The sequence below is a fragment of the Scyliorhinus torazame genome, chromosome 2, assembly GCF_047496885.1.
Source record: "Scyliorhinus torazame isolate Kashiwa2021f chromosome 2, sScyTor2.1, whole genome shotgun sequence".
NCBI lineage: Eukaryota > Metazoa > Chordata > Chondrichthyes > Carcharhiniformes > Scyliorhinidae > Scyliorhinus > Scyliorhinus torazame.
The window spans coordinates 767,103-786,607 of record NC_092708.1 but is presented as its reverse complement, the minus strand read 5'-3'; the positions used below and the strand labels follow the sequence as shown (position 1 = coordinate 786,607).

The following is a 19,505-nucleotide window of genomic DNA, read 5'->3' as shown; positions in this document are numbered from 1 at the left end:
AAGGTAAATGAGTTGATGGCGCAAATCATCGTGAATAACTATGATTTAGTGGCCATTACTGAAACATGGTTAAAAGATGGTCACGACTGGGAGTTAAATATCCAAGGGTATCAGACTATAGGAAAGGATAGAATGGACAGTAAGGGCGGTGGTGTAGCTTTGTTGTTTAAGGATGGCATCAGGGCAATAGTAAGGGATGATATTGGTGCTATGAGGACAAGGTTGAATCAACAGTAGATAACGTGGAGCCAATGGATGTGGTATATCTGGATTTCCAGAAATGGGTGTTTCTCTGGTTGGCAACCTGTAACTAATGGGGACCCTCAAGGATCAGTGTTGGGCCCGCAGTTGTTCACAATTTACATAGACGATTTGGAGTTGGGGACCAAGTGCAATGTGTCAAAGTTTGCAGACGACACTAAGATGAGTGGTAAAGCAAAAAGTGCAGAGGATACCGGAAGTCTGCAGAAGGATTTGGATAGGTTAGGTGAATGGGCTAGGATCTGGCAGATGGAATTCAATGTTGCCAAGTGTGAGGCTATCCATTTTGGGAGGAATAACAGCAGAATGGATTATTATTTAAACGGTAAGATGTTAAAACATGCTGCTGTGCAGAGGGACCTGGGTGTGCTGGTGCATGAGTCGCAAAAAGTTGGTGTGCAGGTGCAACAGGTGATCAAGAAGGCTAATCGAGTTTTGTCTTTCATTGCTAGAGGGATGGAGTTCAAGACTAGTGAGGTTATGCTGCAATTGTATAGGGTGTTGGTGAGGCCACATCTGGAGTATTGTGTTCAGTTTTGGCCTCCTTACCTGAGAAAGGACATATTGGCACTGGAGGGAGTGCAGAGGAGATTCACTAGGTTGATCCCAGAGTTGAGGGGATTAGATTATGACGAGAAGTTGAGTAGACTGAGACTGTACTCATTGGAGTTCAGAAGGATGCGGGGGGATCTTATTGAGACATATAAAATTATGAAGGGAATAGACAGGATAGATACGGGCAGGTTGTTTCCACTGGTCGGGGAAAGCAGAACTAGGGGGCATAGCCTCAAAATAAGGGGAGGTAGATTTAGGACGGAGTGTAGGAGGAACTTCTTCACCCAAAGGGTTGCGAATCTCTGGAATTCCTTGCCCAGTGAAGCAGTTGGGGCTCCTTCTATAAACGTTTTAAAGAAAAAGATAGATGCCTTTCTAAAGAATAAAGGGATTCGGGGATATGGTGTACGGGCCAGAGAGTGGAGCTGAGTCCACAAAGATCAGCCATTAAAGATCTCATTAAATGGCGGAGCAGGCTCGAGGGGCCAGATGGCCTACTCTTGTTCCTAGTTCTTATGTTCTTATGTTCGAACAGCAAAGGTCCCAGCACTGATCCCTGCGGAACACCACTAGTCACAGCCCTCCAATTAGAAAAGCATCCCTCCATTGCTACTCTGTGCCTTCTATGACCTAGCCAGTTCTGTATCCACCTTGCCAGCTCACCCCTGATCCCGTGTGACCTCACCTTTTGTACTAGTCTACCATGAGGGACCTTGTCAAAGGCCTTACTGAAGTCCATACAGACAACATCCACTGCCCTACCTGCAGCAATCATCTTTGTGACCTCTTCGAAAAACTCTATCAAGTTAGTGAGACACGACCTCCCCTTCACAAAACCATGCTGCCTCTCACTAATACGTCCATTTGCTTCCAAATGGGAGTAGATCCTGTCTCGAAGAATTCTCTCCAGTAATTTCCCTACCACTGACGTAAGGCTCACCGGCCTGTAGTTCCCGGGATTATCCTTGCTAACCTTCTTAAACAAAGGAACAACATTGGCTATTCTCCAGTCCACCCGGACATCACCTGAAGACAGTGAGGATCCAAAGATTTCTGTCAAGGCCTCAGCTATTTCCTCTCCAGCCTCCTTCAGTATTCTGGGGTAGATCCCATCAGGCCCTGGGGACCTATCTACCTTAATATTTTTCAAGACGCCCAACACCTCGTCTTTTTGGATCTCAATGTGACCCAGGCTATCACATTGCTCCTACCACTTCTGCGTCCCGTCCCCCCCTCCGAGGGCATCATCTCCCTGTTGTGATGGGAGACTTCAACTTCCCCAATATTGACTGGGACTCACTTAGTGCCGGGGCTTAGATGGGGCAGAGGTTGTAAGGAGCATCCAGGAGGGCTTCTTGAAATGAAATGAATAAAAATCGCTTATTGTCACAAGTAGGCTTCAAATGAAGTTACTGTGAAAAGCCCCTAGTCGCCACATTCCGGCGCCTGTTCGGGGAGGCTGTTACAGGAACAATTTATAAAACAATTTGTGGACAGTCCAACTAGGGAAGGGGCGGTACTGGACATGGTATTGGGGAATGAGCCCGGCCAGTAGGTAGAAGTTTCAGTAGGGGAGCATTTCGGGAACAGTGACCACAATTCTGTAAGTTTTAAAGTGCTGGTGGACAAGGATAAGAGTGGTCCTAGGGTGAATGTGCTAAATTGGGGGAAGGCTAATTATAACAATATTAGGCGGGAACTGATGAACCTAGATTGGGGGCAGATGTTTGAGGTTAAATCGACATCTGACATGTGGGAGGCTTTCAAGTGTCAGTTGAAAGGAATTCAAGACCGGCATGTTTCTGTGAGGAAGAAGGATAAATACGGCAATTTTCGGGAACTTTGGATAACAAGAGATATTGTAGGCCTCGTCAAAAAGAAAAAGGAGGCATTTGTCAGGGCTAAAAGGCTGGGAACAGACGAAGCCTGTGTGGAATATAAGGAAAGTAGGAAGGAACTTAAGCAAGGAGTCAGGAGGGCTAGAAGGGGTCACGAAAAGTCATTGGCAAACGGGGTTAAGGAAAATCCCAAGGCTTTTTACACGTACATAAAAACAAGAGGGTAGCCAGGGAAAGGGTTGGCCCACTGAAGGATACGCAAGGGAATCTATGTGTGGAGCCAGAGGAAATGGGCGAGGTACTAAATGAATACTTTGCATCAGTATTCACCAAAGAGAAGGAATTGGTGAATGTTGAGTCTGGAGAAGGGTGTGTAGATAGCCTGGGTCACATTGAGATCCAAAAAGACGAGGTGTTGGGTGTCTTAAAAAATATTAAGGTAGGTAAGTCCCCAGGGCCTGATGGGATCTACCCCAGAATACTGAAGGAGGCTGGAGAGGAAATTGCTGAGGCCTTGACAGAAATCTTTGGATCCTCGCTGTCTTCAGGGAATGTCCCGGAGGACTGGAGAATAGCCAATGTTGTTCCTCTGTTTAAGAAGGGTAGCAAGGATGATCCCGGGAACTACAGGCCGGTGAGCCTTACTTCAGTGGTAGGGAAATTACTGGAGAGAATTCTTCGAGACAGGATCTACTCCCATTTGGAAGCAAATGGACGTATTAATGAGAGGCAGCACGGTTTTGTGAAGGTGGAGGTCGTGTCTCACTAACTTGTTCGAGTTTTTCGAGGAGGGCACTAAGATGATTGATGCAGGTAGGGCAGTGGATGTTGTCTATATGGACTTCAGTAAGGCCTTTGACAAGGTCCCTCATGGTAGACTAGTACAAAAGGTGAAGTCACACGGGATCAGGGGTGAGCTGGCAAGGTGGATACAGAACTGGCTAGGCCACAGAAGGCAGAGAGTAGCAATGGAAGGATGCTTTTCTAATTGTGACCAGTGGTGTTCCACAGGGATCAGTGCTGGGACCTTTGCTCTTTGTAGTATATATAAATGATTTGGAGGAAAATGTAACTGGTCTGATTAGTAAGTTTGCAGACGACGCAAAGGTTGGTGTAATTGCGGATAGCGATGAGGACTGTCGGAGGATACAGCAGGATTTAGATTGTTTGGAGACTTGGGCGGAGAGATGGCAGATGGAGTTTAATCCGGACAAATGTGAGGTAATGCATTTTGGAAGGTCTAATGCAGGTAAGGAATATACAGTGAATGGTAGAACCCTCAAGAGTATTGAAAGTCAAAGAGATCTAGGAGTACAGATCCACAGGTCATTGAAAGGGGCAACACAGGTGGAGAAGGTAGTCAAGAAGGCATATGGCATGCTTGCCTTCATTGGCAGGGGCATTGAGTATAAGAATTGGCAAGTCATGTTGCAGCTGTATAGAACCTTAGTTAGGCCACACTTGGAGTATAGTGTTCAATTCTGGTCGCCACACTACCAGAATGATGTGGAGGCTTTAGAGAGGGTGCAGAAGAGATTTACCAGAATGTTGCCTGGTATGGAGGGCATTAGCTATGAGGAGCGGTTGAATAAACTCAGTTTGTTCTCACTGGAACAAAGGAGGTTGAGGGGAGACCTGATAGAGGTCTACAAAATTATGAGGAGCATAGACAGAGTGGATAGTCAGAGGCTTTTCCCCAGGGTAGAGGGGTCAATTACTAGGGGGCATAGGTTTAAGGTGAGAGGGGCAAGGTTTAGAGTAGATGTACGAGGCAAGTTTTTTACGCAGAGGGTAGTGGGTGCCTGGAACTCTCTACCGGAGGAGGTGGTGGAAGCAGGGACGATAGTGACATTTAAGGGGCATCTTGACAAATACATGAATAGGATGGGAATAGAGGGATACGGACCCAGGAAGTGTAGAAGATTGTAGTTTAGTCGGGCAGCATGGTCGGCACGGGCTTGGAGGGCCGAAGGGCCTGTTCCTGTGCTGTACATTTCTTTGTTCTTTGAACCGGCTGCGGTCAGGGTACTTTAGGTTATATCGTGGAACGAGGCAGGGGTGCCCTTTGTCCCCCCTGCTGTTAGCCCTGGCGATTGAGCCGCTGGCCATGGCATTGAGGGAGTCCAGAAACTGGAGGGGGTTGGTTCGGTGTGGGGGGGGGGGGGGGGGGGGGGGGGGCGGGGGGGGGGGGGGGTGCGGGGGGAGGGGGGTGGGGGGGGCTGCGGATCACCGTGTGTCGCTGTATGGGGATGACCTGCTTCTGTACATTGCGGATCCGGTGGAGGGGATGGGGCAGGTCATGCAGGTTCTTAGGGACTTTGGAGACTTTTCGGGATACAAGCTAAACGTGGGAAAAAGTGAGCTTTTTGTGGTACATGCGAGGGGCCAGGAAGAGAGGTTGTGGGAGCTACTGCTCAAGATGGTGGAGAGGCGCTTTTGGTACTTGGGCATCCAGGTGGCTAAGACCTGGGGGGTCTTGCACAAGCTCAAGTTAGCGTGGCTGGTGGGTCAGATGGAGGAGGACTTTAGGAGGTGGGACAAGTTGCCACTCTCCCTGGCGGGCAGGGTGCAGTCCGTAATGACGGTCCTCCCTAGGTTCTTGTTCGTCTTCCCGTTCTCATCCCCAAGTCCTTTTTCAAGCGGGTAAATAAGAGTATTACGGGATTTGTGTGGGCAAATAAGACCCCGCGGGTTAAGAGACTGTTTTGGAGCGCAGTCGGGGGGAGGGGGGGGCGGTGGGGGGCGGCGGGGGGGGGGGGGGGGGGGGCGCTGGGGGATGGTGCTGCCGAACCTGTGCAGCTATTACTGGGCAGCGAATGTGTCGATGATTCGGGAATGGGGAATGGAGGGAGAGGGGGCGGCATGGAAACGGTTGGAGGCGGTGTCCTGTATAGATACTAGTTTGGGGGCACTGGTGACGGCACCGTTGCCACTTCAGCCGACGCGGTATACCACGAGCCCGGTGGTGGCGGCGACACTGAGGATTTGGGGGCAGTGGAGACGGCACAGGAGGGAAGTAGGGGCCTCAGTTTGCACCCCGATACGGAACAACGACAGGTTCGTTCCAGGTAGGATAGACGGTGGGTTCCTAGGCTGGCACAGGGCAGGAATCAGAAGGATGGGGGATTTGTTTATCGCTGGGACTTTTGCCAGTCTGAGGGTGCTGGAGGAGTAATTTGGGTTGCCCCCAGGGAATACCTTTAGGTACATGCAGGTTCGGGCATTTGTGAAAAAATAAGTGGGGGAATTTCCACTGCTGCCGGCCCGCAGGATACAGGACTCGGGCATGTGGGTGGGGGATGGCAAAGTATCGGACATATACCAGGAGCTGCAGGAGGCCTCGGTGGAAGAACTGAAGGGCAAGTGGGAGGAGGAGCTGGGGGAGGAGCTGGATGAGGGTCTGTGGGCTGCCGCCCTGGGCAGGGTCAATTCCTCCTCATCTTGCGCCAGGCTTAGCCAGGTTCAGTTCAAAGTGGTACACAGGGTGCATATGACAAGGGCGAGAATGAGTAAGTTTTTTGGGGTAGAGGACAGATGCGTGAGGTGTTCGGGGAGCCCAGCAAACCACGGCCATATGTTCTGGATTTGCGCGGCGCTTATGGAATTTTGGAAGGGCTTTGCAAAGGCTATGTCCAAGGTCTTGGACACTCGGGTAAAACCGAGCTGGGGGATAGCGATATTTGGGGTATCGGACGATCCGGGAGTGCAGGAGTCGAAAGAGGCCAGAGTTCTGGCCTTTGCCTCCTTGGTAGCCCGGAGGCGGCTCTTGTTAATGTGGAGGGACGCGAAGCCCCCAAGCGTAGAGGCTTGGGTCAGTGACATGGCTGGATTTCTCAGGTTGGAGAGGATAAAGTTTGCCTTGAGAGGGTCCTTGCAGGGGTTCTCCAGGCGGTGGCAACCGTTCCTTGACTTTCTCGCGGAGCGTTAGGTGGAGGTCAACAGCAGCAACAACCTGGGGCGGGGGGGTGGGGGGGGGGGGTGGGGGGGTGGGGCGGGGGGGTGGGGGGCGGGGGGGTGGGGGGGGGGGTGGGGGGGGGGGGTGGGGGGCGGGGGGTGGGGGGGTGGGGGGCGGGGGGGTGGGGGGCGGGGGGGTGGGGGGGTGGGGCGGGGGGGTGGGGGGCGGGGGGGTGGGGGGGTGGTGGGGGGGGGTGGGGGGGTGGGGGGCGGGGGGGTGGGGGGGTGGGGGGCGGGGGGGTGGGGGGGTGGGGGGCGGGGGGCGGGGGGGTGGGGGGTGGGGGGCGGGGGGGTGGGGGGGGGGGTGGGGGGCGGGGGGTGGGGGGGTGGGGGGCGGGGGGGTGGGGGGGTGGGGGGGTGGGGGGCGGGGGGGGGTGGGGGGGGGTGGGGCGGGGGGGTGGGGGGGGATTTCATTTTATTTGGAAGGGGCGGATTCCCTACTTTGCTTTGTTTTTGTTTATTAAATTCTTAGTTGGTTCTGGGGTTAAGTTGTTTTGTTGGCACAGTGTTTTGCCTTCTTTGCAGTATATTTTCTATTGTAGTGTTTTGTAAAGAAAATATGGAAATATCTTGAATATATTTTTTTTTTAAAAACCTAAAACATATGGTCCCTCGTGCTAGTTTCTACTAAAAATATTCAGTGCTAAATTCAGTAGTCTCCTCCCTCCAGTTTAGTTACTCCTCTATTTAGTTAATTGTATATGTTTAATTAGTTTATCAATGTTTTATTTCCAAATTCAGCGAAGATTCCCTACCAGCCAATCAGATCACAGCTTTCCTGTGATGCCATTTTTCCCCGTTTATTTTCTTTCATTTCCACTCAAGGTAAGTTCCTCTATCTACTCACCACTCTGGTACACTGCCTCCGACACTGCTCCCTGGAACTCGGCTGTGGATCCCGGAGGTAAGGTTTTTGTGGGGATGGCACGGGGGCACAGTGGTTAGCATTCACGGCGCTGAGGACCCAGGTTCGATCCCGGCCCTGGGTCACTGTCCGAATGGTCAGTATGGTCGGCACGGGCTTGGAGGGCCGAAGGGCCTGTTCCTGTGCTGTACATTTCTTTGTTCTTTGTTCTTTGGAGTTTGCACATTCTCCCCATGTCTGCGTGGGTTTCACCCCCACAACCCAAAGATGTGCTGGGTAGGTTGATTGGCCACGCCAAATTCCTCCTTAATTAGAAAAAAAAAGGATTGGGTACACTAAATTAACAAAAAAAAGGGTTTTATACTCACCACTCTGGTACTCTGCCCTCTGAGACTGTTTCCTGGAACTAGGCTGTACGCAGATTCCTGAGGTAAGGTTTTTACACTCACCGCACTGGTCCTCTGGAACTCCACCCAAGGAGGGGGTTCCTTGGTTAAGCTATCAGAGAGAAAACATTGTTAGAGAGGAGATCCCAAGGCGTGTTCTTTGAGAGCAGAGCTCGGAAACATTTGTGCGAAAGTCAGAGCTCCAGTGACACCAGCTGGCTCACAGTGTGACAAACATCTGGTCTGAAGGGCTGGTTTAGCTCAGTGGGCTAAACAGCTGGTTTGTAATGCAGAACAAGGCCAGCAACGCGGGTTCAATTCCCGTACCAGCCCCCCCCGAACAGGCGCCAGAATGTGGCAACTAGGGGCTTTTCACAGTCACTTCATTGAAGCCTACTTGTGACAATGAGCAATTATTATTATTATTATCTGTGGGAAATTGATTTTTTAAAAATTATTTGTTGACGAGACATGGGTGCCCCTGGCTGGTCCAGCAATTATTGTCCATCCCTAATTGCCCTGAGGTGGCAGATTTGAAATCCCTAGAAGTTATATTGGGTGGCATCTGTCACTTGGTATCAGTGTGTGGTGTGTTTGACCACATTCCGCCAATTAGTTTATATGGACTGCGTACTTACTGTGAATATTAGAGTATAAGGTAGATTTTGTAATTTGTGTTATCCTTACAAATCTGTATATATCTGTAAAAGTGAAGGGGTAGTGTATTATAATCCATCTTTTCTTGCGCAATAAATGTTTTATTATTTTGTTAAAAGTTCCTCAGCAGCATGATGATACTGTTCATCCACGTATCTAAACAAAAAACAAAAGGTAGGATCTATCAAGCCAGGTTTCAAGTCAGGGCAGCACGGTAGCACAAGTGGATAGCACTGTGGCTTCACAGCACCAGGGTCCCAGGCTCGATTCCCCGCTGGGTCACTGTCTGTGCGGAGTCTGCACGTTCTCCCCGTGTGCGCGTGGGTTTCCTCCGGGTGCTCCAGTTTCCACCCACAGGCCAAAGACGTGCCGGTTAGGTGGATTGGCCATGCTAAATTTCCCTTAGTGGTTAGTAGGGGTTATTGGGTTATGGGGTTAGAGTGGAAGTGAGGGCTTAATGTGGGTCGGTGCAGACTCGATGGGCCGAATGGCCTCTTTCTGCACTGTATGTTCTACGTCTTGTTCTATGTCGATGTTTCATCCTGGGTTTTGACTTGTCCAGTAGTAATATCAGCTGGGATTGTAACAAAAGTAAACTTTGAAGAGGACATAAGGAGGGTTTGAAAGGATATGGATAGTTTACTGAGTGTGCAAAGATCTGGCTAATACAGAATGAGGTGGGAAAATGTGAAATTGTCCATTTTGGCAGGAAGAATAACAAAAGAAGCTTATTGTCTAAATGGTGAGAGATTGCAGAGCTCTGAGATGCAGAAGGACCTGGATGTGCGAGTGCATGAATCACAAAAGGTTAGTATGCAGGTACAGCAAGTAATTAGTAAAGTTAACAGAGCATGACTGTTTATTGTGAGGGGAATTGATTCCAAAAGTAGAGGTCTTACTTCAGTTATACAGGTGATTGATCACATCTGGAGTACAGTATGAAATATTGGTCTCCTTAAGGAAAGATGTAAATGTGTTAGAAGCAGTTCAGGGAAGGCTTACTAAACCAATATCTGGATAGGCAGGTTGCCTTAAGAGGAAAGGTTGGACAGGTTAGGCTGGTATCCGCTGGAGTTTAGAAACACAGAAAATAGGAGCAGGCGGGAGCATTCGGCTCTTCAAGCCCGCCCAGTCATTCATTTTGATCATGGCTGATCATCCAACTCAATCGCCTAATCCCGCTTTCCCCCATATGCTTTTCCTCCTTTAACCCCCAGAGCTGTATCTAATTCCTTCTTGAAAACATACATTGTTTTGGCCTCAACTACTTCCTGTGGTAATGAATTCCACAGGCTCACCACTGTCTGGGTGAAGAAATTTCTCCTCCTCTCTGTCCTAAATGGTCTCCCCCATATCCTCAGACTGTGCCCCCTTGTTCTGGACACCCCCCACCATCGGGAACATCCTTCCTACATCCAGTCCTGTTAGAATTTTAAAGGTTTCTGTGAGATTCACCCTCATTCATTTGAACTCCAGCGAATACAATCCTGACCGATTAAATCTGCCCTCATGCGTCAATCCTGCCACCCCAGGAAAAAGTCCAAAAGCTATTGTTGCACTCCCTCTATAGCAGTAAGAGGCGACTTGATTGCAACATATAAGATCCTGAGGGGTATTGACAGGGTGGATGTGGAAAGGGTGCTTCCCCTTGTGGGAGAATCTAGAACTAGGGGTCACTGTTTAAAAGGAAGGGGTTTCCATTCAAGACAAAGAAATTGGGCTGGATTCTCTGTTTTTGAGGCTAAGTGCCGGCTCGAACGGAGAATCCGTGGGAGGTTTACGTGAAAAGAATTGGCGTGAGCCCTCACTGATTCCGGGACGGGTGAGGAGCTAGCAGCGTCGCCAGGTGAAACACCCGGCTCCCGCGCCGAGGATGGCAGGAGAATGGCCGGGTCCCTGGCCGCCCATGCGCACGGCAACAACCTGCAGGGCCGTACAACATGGCGCCGGCCCCGCGTGGACCCGACACTCCATCCCACAGGCCACCCCCCACCAGTCCCCCCAGTTCTCGCGGAAGCCCCCTCGGCCAGCGGCACGGATCCCGGCCGAGAGTGGCAGCGCTGGACACAGTCCCCAGTCGCCACCCCGGGTTCGCGATGGCTGAGACCCCATGTGTCGTGCGCCGTCGGGAACTCGGCCCATCGGGGACGGAGCATCGTGGGAGGGCCGGCCGATGACACACCAACGCCGTTGCAACGGTGCTCTGCGCGCGACGCAATGATGCCAATTCCGAGGGGGCAGATCATGGCTGACAGGCGTCAAACTGGCGCCAGCCCCGGTTTGAGCGTCAGAGTCGATTCTCCGCCCCATCACCAATTACGATATCAGCGTCGAGATTCTTTGGAACTCTCTTCCTTAAAAGGTGGTGGAAGCAGAATCTTTGAATATTTTGAAAGCAGAGATGGAAAGATTCTGAATAAACAAGGGGTGGGTGTAAGTTTATCGGAGTTGGCAGGATTGTGGATTTGGGGTGACAGTCACATCAGCGATGATCTTATTGAATGGAGGAGTTCAGAATGTCTGTCTGGCCTATTCCTGCTCCTAATTCAGATGTTCGGATCTCATTATTGCAGAGGTTTTAAGGAGAGGAATAGGGAATTCTTGTGCAATCCTATAGTGCTTTGGCAGTATCACATCTGGAGTACTCGATACAACTTGGCCTCCTTACCTCAGGGAGGATATATTTGTCTTAGAGGTGATGCAAAAAAGGTCCATTCATTTTATTCCTAGGATGAAAGGACTGGTCTGTGAAGTTAGCGATATCAGAATGGGACTAAATTCTCTAGAGTTAAGAAGAACCAAACGTGGTCTCATTAAAACATATAACTTTATTGTGGGGCTTGACTGGGTCATAAGATGATAAGAAATAGAAGCAGTTGTAAGCCATTCAGTTCATCGGGGCAGTCTCAACATTCGATAAGACCATGGATGATCTGCAGGGTGTGGGGTTTACTGGGTGAGATACCTGGCATCCATCACCCCCTGGAAATAGGACATCCCGGCGATGGCAGCAAGTCCTGCAGCCCGGGCATCTTAGTGGACCTTGTCCAGCTGGAAGTTGATATAATCTAATGGTCGGGCAGGCAGAGCATTCAACGCCTCCTGGATGCACCTGTAGATTGTGAGATGCCACACAGGTCCCCACTCAAGCCCTGGAATGACCTGCTAGCATAGAGGTTGCGGGCTGTGGTGAGCTTCATGACAGTGGGTGTCCTGCTCCTCCACAGGGTGCCAAGTACACAAAAACGTGGCATAGGTGCCAGACTGTCTCCCTGCTGAGCTGGAGTCTCCTGTGGCACATGCTGTCCATCAGCTCATTGAATGACCAATGACGCCTGTACACCTTCGCTGGCCTCCCCTTCTGGGTCCTCCTCAGCCTGATGGACGGCCGGGTTTTCTGGGTGTCCTGTGCCCCCCCTGTACATGTGGTGCCACCTGCAGTCTACGTTGTCACTGCTGCATTCTCTGGCATCTGCCCGCCTGGGCTCCCACCCGCACTGTAAGGCAGCCTCTGCGGGATTGACATCAGCAAACATTTTTTGCTCTGAAAGGATTTGGAGAAGGAAAGAGACCAACAATCAGTTGGGGCTTCCATCCCGGGGCCCTCCAATCCCGCAAGCCTCCCCGCCCTTACATGTCCCACCATCTCTCAGAGAGCCACCCGCAAGCCAGCTATGCTGGCAAACCTCGCTCTGCCCACTCACCCCCAGCCACACCAGCAGCCCCCACACCCCAGACCCCACACCCCAGACCCCACACCCCAGACCCCACACCCCAGACCCCACACCCCAGACCCCACACCCCAGACCCCACACCCCAGACCCCACACCCCAGACCCCACATCCCAGACCTCTGCCGGGAACGGGTTTGAGCATTTCCCCTAACTTTAATTTTCTCATGTTGACCAGGAATGAGCTGTAATCAAGAGACTATTTTTTCAAATATATACATTAGGGTGGCCCATGCTCAGGTGCCCTCCCCTCATCAACACACTTACATTTTAGTTGCAAGAAAATCCCCAGTGGTGAAACCCTGCTCTTTAGGGTGCTGACACTCCCGAGAGTTCCGACAGACTGTTCAAGCATCAAAGTTTGCTTGATATGCAATGCACTAACCACCATCTGAAACGTGGGGCTGGATTCTCTTTCCCGCTGCTCCACATTTCTGCCTCACCCCGCCGGCGGGATGCTCCGTTACGCCGGCCGGTCAATGGGGTTTCCCATTGTGGAGCAGCCCCACGCCGTCGGGAAGCCCCTGAGCTGCCAGGAAAACGGAGCATCCCGCCGGCGGAGAATCCAACCCATGGCATCTGTGCCCTCAAGGGGGCACTTGAGAGTCCAGGAGGGTGAAGCACTATCACGACTAACAAGGCAAGACTAGTTCCTCATTTGAAATAGTCTTTAGCTGTGAAGCTAGAGGCTGCTCACTGTCAAAGGGAGTGACATTTTGGTAGCAGGGAAGATGCTGGAATCTATCATCAAGGGAGAAATAGCGAGGCATCTGGATAGAAATTGTCCCATTGGGCAGACTCAGCATGGGTTCATAAAGGGCAGGTTGTGCCTAACTAATTTAGTGGAATTTTTTGAGGATATTACCAGTGTGATAGATAACGGTGAGCCAATGGACGTGGTATATCTGGATTTCCAGAAAGCTTTTGACAAGGTGCCACACAAAAGGTTGCTGCATAAGATAAGGATGCATTGCATTGAGGATAAAGTAGTAGCATGGATAGAGGATTGGTTAATTAATAGAAAGCAAAGAGTGGGGATTAATGGGTATTTCTCTGGTTGGCAATCAGTAGCTCGTGGTGTCCCTCAGGATCAGTGTTGGGCCCACAATTGTTCACAATTTACATAGATGATTTGGAGTTGGGGACCGTCATAATATCCACTCATGTATATAATGAGATGCAGACAGGCAGTGATTGACACACAGGATGACCAGTAAGCACACAGCACAGTGCAGCCAATCACCAGACAGGACACTACCACTATAAAGCCAGAGGGCACTAGGTTTCCCGCTCTCTCGGGACCCAGCCACTGAGACAGTCAGAGTCCACGAACTGGCACAGTGCAAACACCATGCGGTAGCTAGTAAGTCTGGTCAGGCTACTACAAGGTCACTAGTCAGGTCAGTATAGTGTCGACCCACAGCTGAATATGGATATCAGTTCTATCATTGAATAAAACAGTGTTGGATCTTCTCCAGTGTTAGACGTCTGTTTCTAGCTTCCCTGCATTGAGTGCAGTTCACATCGAACGTACCTGCTTAACACATCATGGTACCAGAGTGATACTGATCTTGACGGACCTACCTCGAGTGAATCAGCATTGACCAGCAAGCAGCCATCCGGTGAAATGGAAAACATCCAGCCTCCTCCACAGCTCCGCATCTCCGGCAACCTCGGCGCCAATTGGAAGCTCTTCAAGCAAAAGTTCCTCTTGCACATCGAGTCCTCTGACCTCGAAGCAGCATCGGATGCCAGGAAGATCGCGCTATTTCTCTCCACCGCGGGGGACCACACCATCCACATCTACAACTCCCTTATGTTCGCTGACGGCGAAGACAAAACGAAATTCAAAACAGTCCTGCTGAAGTTTGACAGCCACTGCGACATTGAGGTGAATGAGAGCTTTGAACGGTATGTTTTCCAGCAGAGGCTTCAGGGTAAGGATGAACCTTTTCAGTCCTTCGTCACCCATCTCCGCATCCTAGTGCAGTCATGTAACTATGACTCGACGGCTCCCTTCGGCGGCAGCTCCTGAAAGTCAAACAGTTGACCCTCTCTGTCGCTATCGAGACGTGCTTTGTCCATGAGCATGCTAAGAATCATTACTCCCACATCAGGGCGGCAGAAACTGCGAAGCTGGCCACCCACGAGGCGTAACGGGTGCAGGCCATTGCACAAATGCAGGGCCTGAGCATCGAGGAGAGTGGCCGTTTCGCACGTTTTTCCCGGGTCCCTGCGCATGCGCGCCATGACCGAGTGCACGACGAGCCCGACAACCTGACTGCGCAAGTGCGTACGTCGACCGACCGCACTGCGCATGCGCGATGGTGCACGGAACACGCTGACATCGGTGTCATGACGTGTCCGAATTGTGGCTCCACCCATTTAAAGTGGCAATGTCCGGCAAAAGGACGCCGGTGTCTACAGTGTGGCAAGCTTGGCCACTACGCAGCCCTTTGCAGATCTGCTCCACCGCTCATCAGCCAGCGATCCCAGCTGCGGCAGAGATGTGTCCACTCAATACAACAAGGCATGCCAGATTCCGATCCCGACAGCCCAACGGACCCTGATGCTGAGTGCCTCAAGGCCCCATACCGGGTGGGCATCATAATTACACATGCGCTGCCTTCCACCACAACGGCGAAACGCCTCTCGATCCTCAGTGTGGATCCCGACGACGAGTGGTGTGCTGGCCTCACAGTTAACAAGGCTCGCATCCGGTTCAAACTGGACACCGGCGCATCAGCGAATCTCATCTCAAAATCAGACCCCGACACTGTTGAGGAGGTTTTAAACTAATGTGGTAGGGGGATGGGAACCAGATTAGGAAGTTACAGGTCAGTAAAAAGGCAGCAACTAAAGCCAGTAAGGTACTAGATAATAAACTCAATGTGACTAAGGGGAAGAGTAGACAGGGAAGAGATGATTTGGAGTTGGGGACCAAGGGCAATGTGTCCAAGTTTGCAGACGACACCAAGATAAGTGGTAAAGCAAAAAGTGCAGAGGATACTGGAAGTCTGCAGAGGGATTTGGACAGGCTAAGTGAATGGACTAGGGTCTGGCAGATGGAATACAATGTTGACAAATGTGAGGTTCTCCATTTTGGTAAGAATAACGGCAAAAGGGATTATTATTTAAATGATAAAAAATTAAAACATGCTGCTGTGCAGAGAGATCTGGGTGTGCTAGTGCATGAGTCGCAGAAAGTTGGTTTTCAGGTGCAACAGGTGATTAAGAAGGCAAATGGAATTTTGTCCTTCATTGCTAGAGGGTTGGAGTTTAAGACTAGGGAGGTTCTGTTGCAATTGTATAAGGTGTTAGTGAGGCCACACCTGGAGTATTGTGTTCAGTTTTGGTCTCCTTACTTGAGAAAGGACGTACTGGCACTGGAGGGTGTGCAGAGGAGATTCACTAGGTTAATCCCAGAGCTGAAGGGGTTGGATAACGAGGAGAGGTTGAGTAGACTGGGACTGTACTCGTTGGAATTTAGAAGGATGAGGGGAGATCTTACAGTAACATATAAAATTATGAAGGGAATAGATAGGATAAATGCGGGCAGATTGTTTCCACTGGCGGGTGAAAGCAGAACTAGGGGGCATAGCCTCAAAATAAGGGGAAGTAGATTTAGTACTGAGTTTAGGAGGAACTTCTTCACCAAAGGGTTGTGAATTTATGGAATTCCTTGCCCAGTGAAGCAGTCGAGGCTCCTTCATGAAATGTTTTTAAGATAAAGATAGATAGTTTTTTGAAGAGTAAAGGGATTAAGGGTTATGGTGTTCGGGCCGGAAAGTGGAGCTGAGTCCACAAAAGATCAGCCATGATCTCATTGAATGGTGGAGCAGGCTCGAGGGGCCAGATGGCCGACTCCTGCTCCTAGTTCTTATGTTCTTATGAACGCAAAGGGGCAGGGGGTCTGAGGTGCATTTGTTTCAATGCGAGAAGTGTAGCAGGTAAGGCAGATGACCTTAGGGCTTGGATTAATACCTGGGAATATGATGTAATTGGTATTACTGAGACTTGGTTGAGGGAAGGGCAAGACTGGCAACTAAATATCCCAGGGTATAGATGCTTCAGGAGGGATAGAGAGGGAGGTAAAAGGGGTGGAGGAGTTGCATTACTGGTCAGAGATGATATCACAGCTGTGATTAAGGCGGGCACGAGGGAGGATTCGAGCACTGAGGCAATATAGAACATAAAACATTACAGCGCAGTACAGGCCCTTCGGCCCTCGATGTTGCGGCGACCTGTGAAACCACTTTAAATCCCATCTACACTATTCCCTTATCGTCCATATATCTATCCAATGACCATTTGAATGCCCTTAGTGTACGCGAGTTCACTACTGTTGCAGGCAGGGCATTCCACACCCTTACTACTCTCTGAGTAAAGAGCCTACCTCTGACATCTGTCCTATATCTATCTCCCCTCAATTTAAAGCTATGTCCTCTCGTGCTAGACATCACCATCCGAGGAAAAAGGCTCTCACTGTCCACCTTATCCAATCCTCTGATCATCTTCTATGCCTCAATTAAGTCACCTCTTAACCTTCTCTCTAACGAAAACAGCCTCAAGTCCCTCAGCCTTTCCTCATAAGATATTCCCTCCATACCAGGCAACATTCTGGTAAATCTCCTCTGCACCCTTTCCAATGCTTCCACATCCTTCCTATAATGCGGCGACCAGAATTGCACGCAATTCTCCAAATGCGGCCGCACCAGAGTTTTGTACAGCTGCAACATGACCTCATGGCTCCGAAACTCAATCCCTCTACCAATAAAAGCTAACACACCGTACGCCTTCTTAACAATCCTCTCAACCTGGGTGGCAACTTTCAGGGATCTACGTACATGGACACCGAGATCTCTCTGCTCATCCACACTGCCAAGAATCTTACCATTAGCCCAGTACTCTGTCTTCCTGTTATTCCTTCCAAAAGGAATCACTTCACACTTTTCTGCATTAAACTCCATTTGCCACCTCTCAGCCCAGCGCTGCAGCTTATCTATGTCCCTCTGTAACTTGTAACATCCATCCGCACTGCCCACAACTCCACCGACTTTCGTGTCATCTGCAAATTTACTCACCCATCCTTCTATGCCCTCCTCCAGGACATTTATAAAAATGACAAACAGCCGTGGCCCCAAAACAGATCCTTGTGGTACACCACTAGTAACTGGACTCCAGTCTGAACATTTCCCATCAACCACCACCCTTTGTCTTCTTCCAGCTAGCCAATTTCTGATCCAAACTGCTAAATCACCCTGAATCCCATGCCTCCGTATTTTCTGCAGTAGCCTGCCGTAGGGAACCTTATCAAACGCTTTACTGAAATCCATATACACCACATCAATTGCTTTACCCTCATCCACCTGTTTGGTCACCTTCTCAAAGAACTCAATAAGGTTTGTGAGGCACGACCTACCCTTCACAAAACCGTGTTGACTATCTCGGATCAAATTATTCCTTTCCAGATGATTATACATCCTATCTCTTATAACCTTTCCAAGATTTTGCCCACAACAGAAGTAAGGCTCACTGGTCTATAGTTACCGGGGTTGTCTCTACTTCCCTTCTTGAACAAGGGGACAACATTTGCTATCCTCCAGTCTTCTGGCACTATTCCTGTAGACAAAGATGACTTAAAGATCAAAGCCAAAGGCTCAGCTATCTCCTCCCTAGCTTCTCAGAAAATCCTAGGATAAATCCCATCTGGCCCAGGGGACTTATCTATTTTCAAACTTTCCAGAATTGCTAGCACCTCCTCCTTATGAACCTCAAGTCCTTCTAGTCTAGTAGCCCGAATCTCAGTATGCTCCTCGACAACATTGTCTTTTTCCTGTGTGAATACTGACGAAAAATATTCATTCAGCACCTCTCCTATCTCCTCGGACTCCAAGCACAACTTCCCACTACTGTCCTTGACTGGCCCTACTCTTACCCTAGTCATTCTTTTATTCCTGACAGATCTATAGAAAGCTTTATGGTTATCCTTGATCCTTCCTGCCAAAGACTTCTCATGTCCCCTCCTGGCTCTTCTTAGCTCTCTCTTTAGGTCCTTCCTAGCTAACTTGTAACTCTCGAGCGCCCTAACTGAACCTTCATGCCTCATCTTTACATAATCCTCCTTCTTCCTCTTGACAAGTGTTTCTACTGCTTTAGTAAACTAAACCACGGTTCCCATGCTCGACCACTTCCTCCCTGCCTGACAGGTACATACTTATCAAGGACACGCAGTAGCTGTTCCTTGAACAAGCTCCACATTTCCATTGTGCCCATCCCCTGCAGTTTTCCTCTCCATCCGATGCATCCTAAGTCTTGCCTCATCGCATCATAATTGCCTTTCCCCCAGATATAACTCCTGCCCTGCGGTATATACCTATCCCTTTCCACCACTAAAGTAAACTTAATCGAATTGTGGTCACTATCACCAAAGTGCTCACCTACCTCCAAATCTAACACCTGTCCTGGTTCATTACCCAGTACCAAATCCAAAATGGCCTCGCCTCTCGTTGGCCTATCTACATACTGTGTCAGGAAACCCTCCTGCACACATTGGACAAAAACGGACCCATCTAAAGTACTCGAACTATATCGTTTCCAGTCATTATTTGGAAAGTTAAAGTCCCCCATAACAACTACCCTGTTGCTTTAGCTCCTATCCAGAATCATCTTTGCAATCCTTTCCTCTACATCTCTGGAACTTTTCGCAGGCCTATAGAAAACCCCTAACTGGGTGACCTCTCCTTTCCTGTTTCTAACCTCAGCCCATACTACCACAATAGACGAGTCCTCATCAAACGTCCTTTCTGCCACCGTAATACTGTCCTTGACTAACAATGCCACCCCTCCCCCTCTTTTACCACCTTTCCTGAGCTTACTGAAATATCTAAACCCCGGCACCTGCAACAACCATTCCTGTCCCTGCTCTATCCATGTCTCCGAAATGGCCACAACATCGAAGTCCCAGGTACCAACCCATGCCGCAAGTTCACCCACCTTATTACGGATGCTCCTGGCATTGAAGAAGACACACTTTAAACCACCTTCCTGCCTGCCGGTACACTCCTGCAACTTTGAAACCTTACTCATGACCTCACTACACTCAACCTCCTGTATACTGGAGCTACAATTCAGGTTCCCAAGCCCCTGCTGAACTAGTTTAAACCCTCCCGAAGAGCATTAGCATATTTCCCCCCCAGGATATTGGTATCCCTCTGGTCCAGGTGTAGACCATCCCATTTGTAGAGGTCCCACCGACC

The 19,505-nt window shown here is 49.9% G+C and overlaps 1 protein-coding gene across 2 annotated transcripts in view; it reads left to right on the top strand.

Moving 5' to 3' along the window:
- Positions 1 to 19,505, top strand: part of LOC140407745 (E3 ubiquitin-protein ligase MARCHF4-like) — a 409,595-nt gene that overhangs the window by 99,646 nt on the left and 290,444 nt on the right. The window contains exon 4 of one of the 2 annotated variants that reach the window (XM_072495034.1): positions 9,226 to 9,323. The exons of the other annotated variant lie outside the window; for it this stretch is intronic. Within the exon in view, the coding sequence (XP_072351135.1) occupies positions 9,226 to 9,323 (98 nt within the window). The remainder of the gene's footprint in view (positions 1 to 9,225; positions 9,324 to 19,505) is intronic. 2 annotated transcript variants of the gene reach the window in all.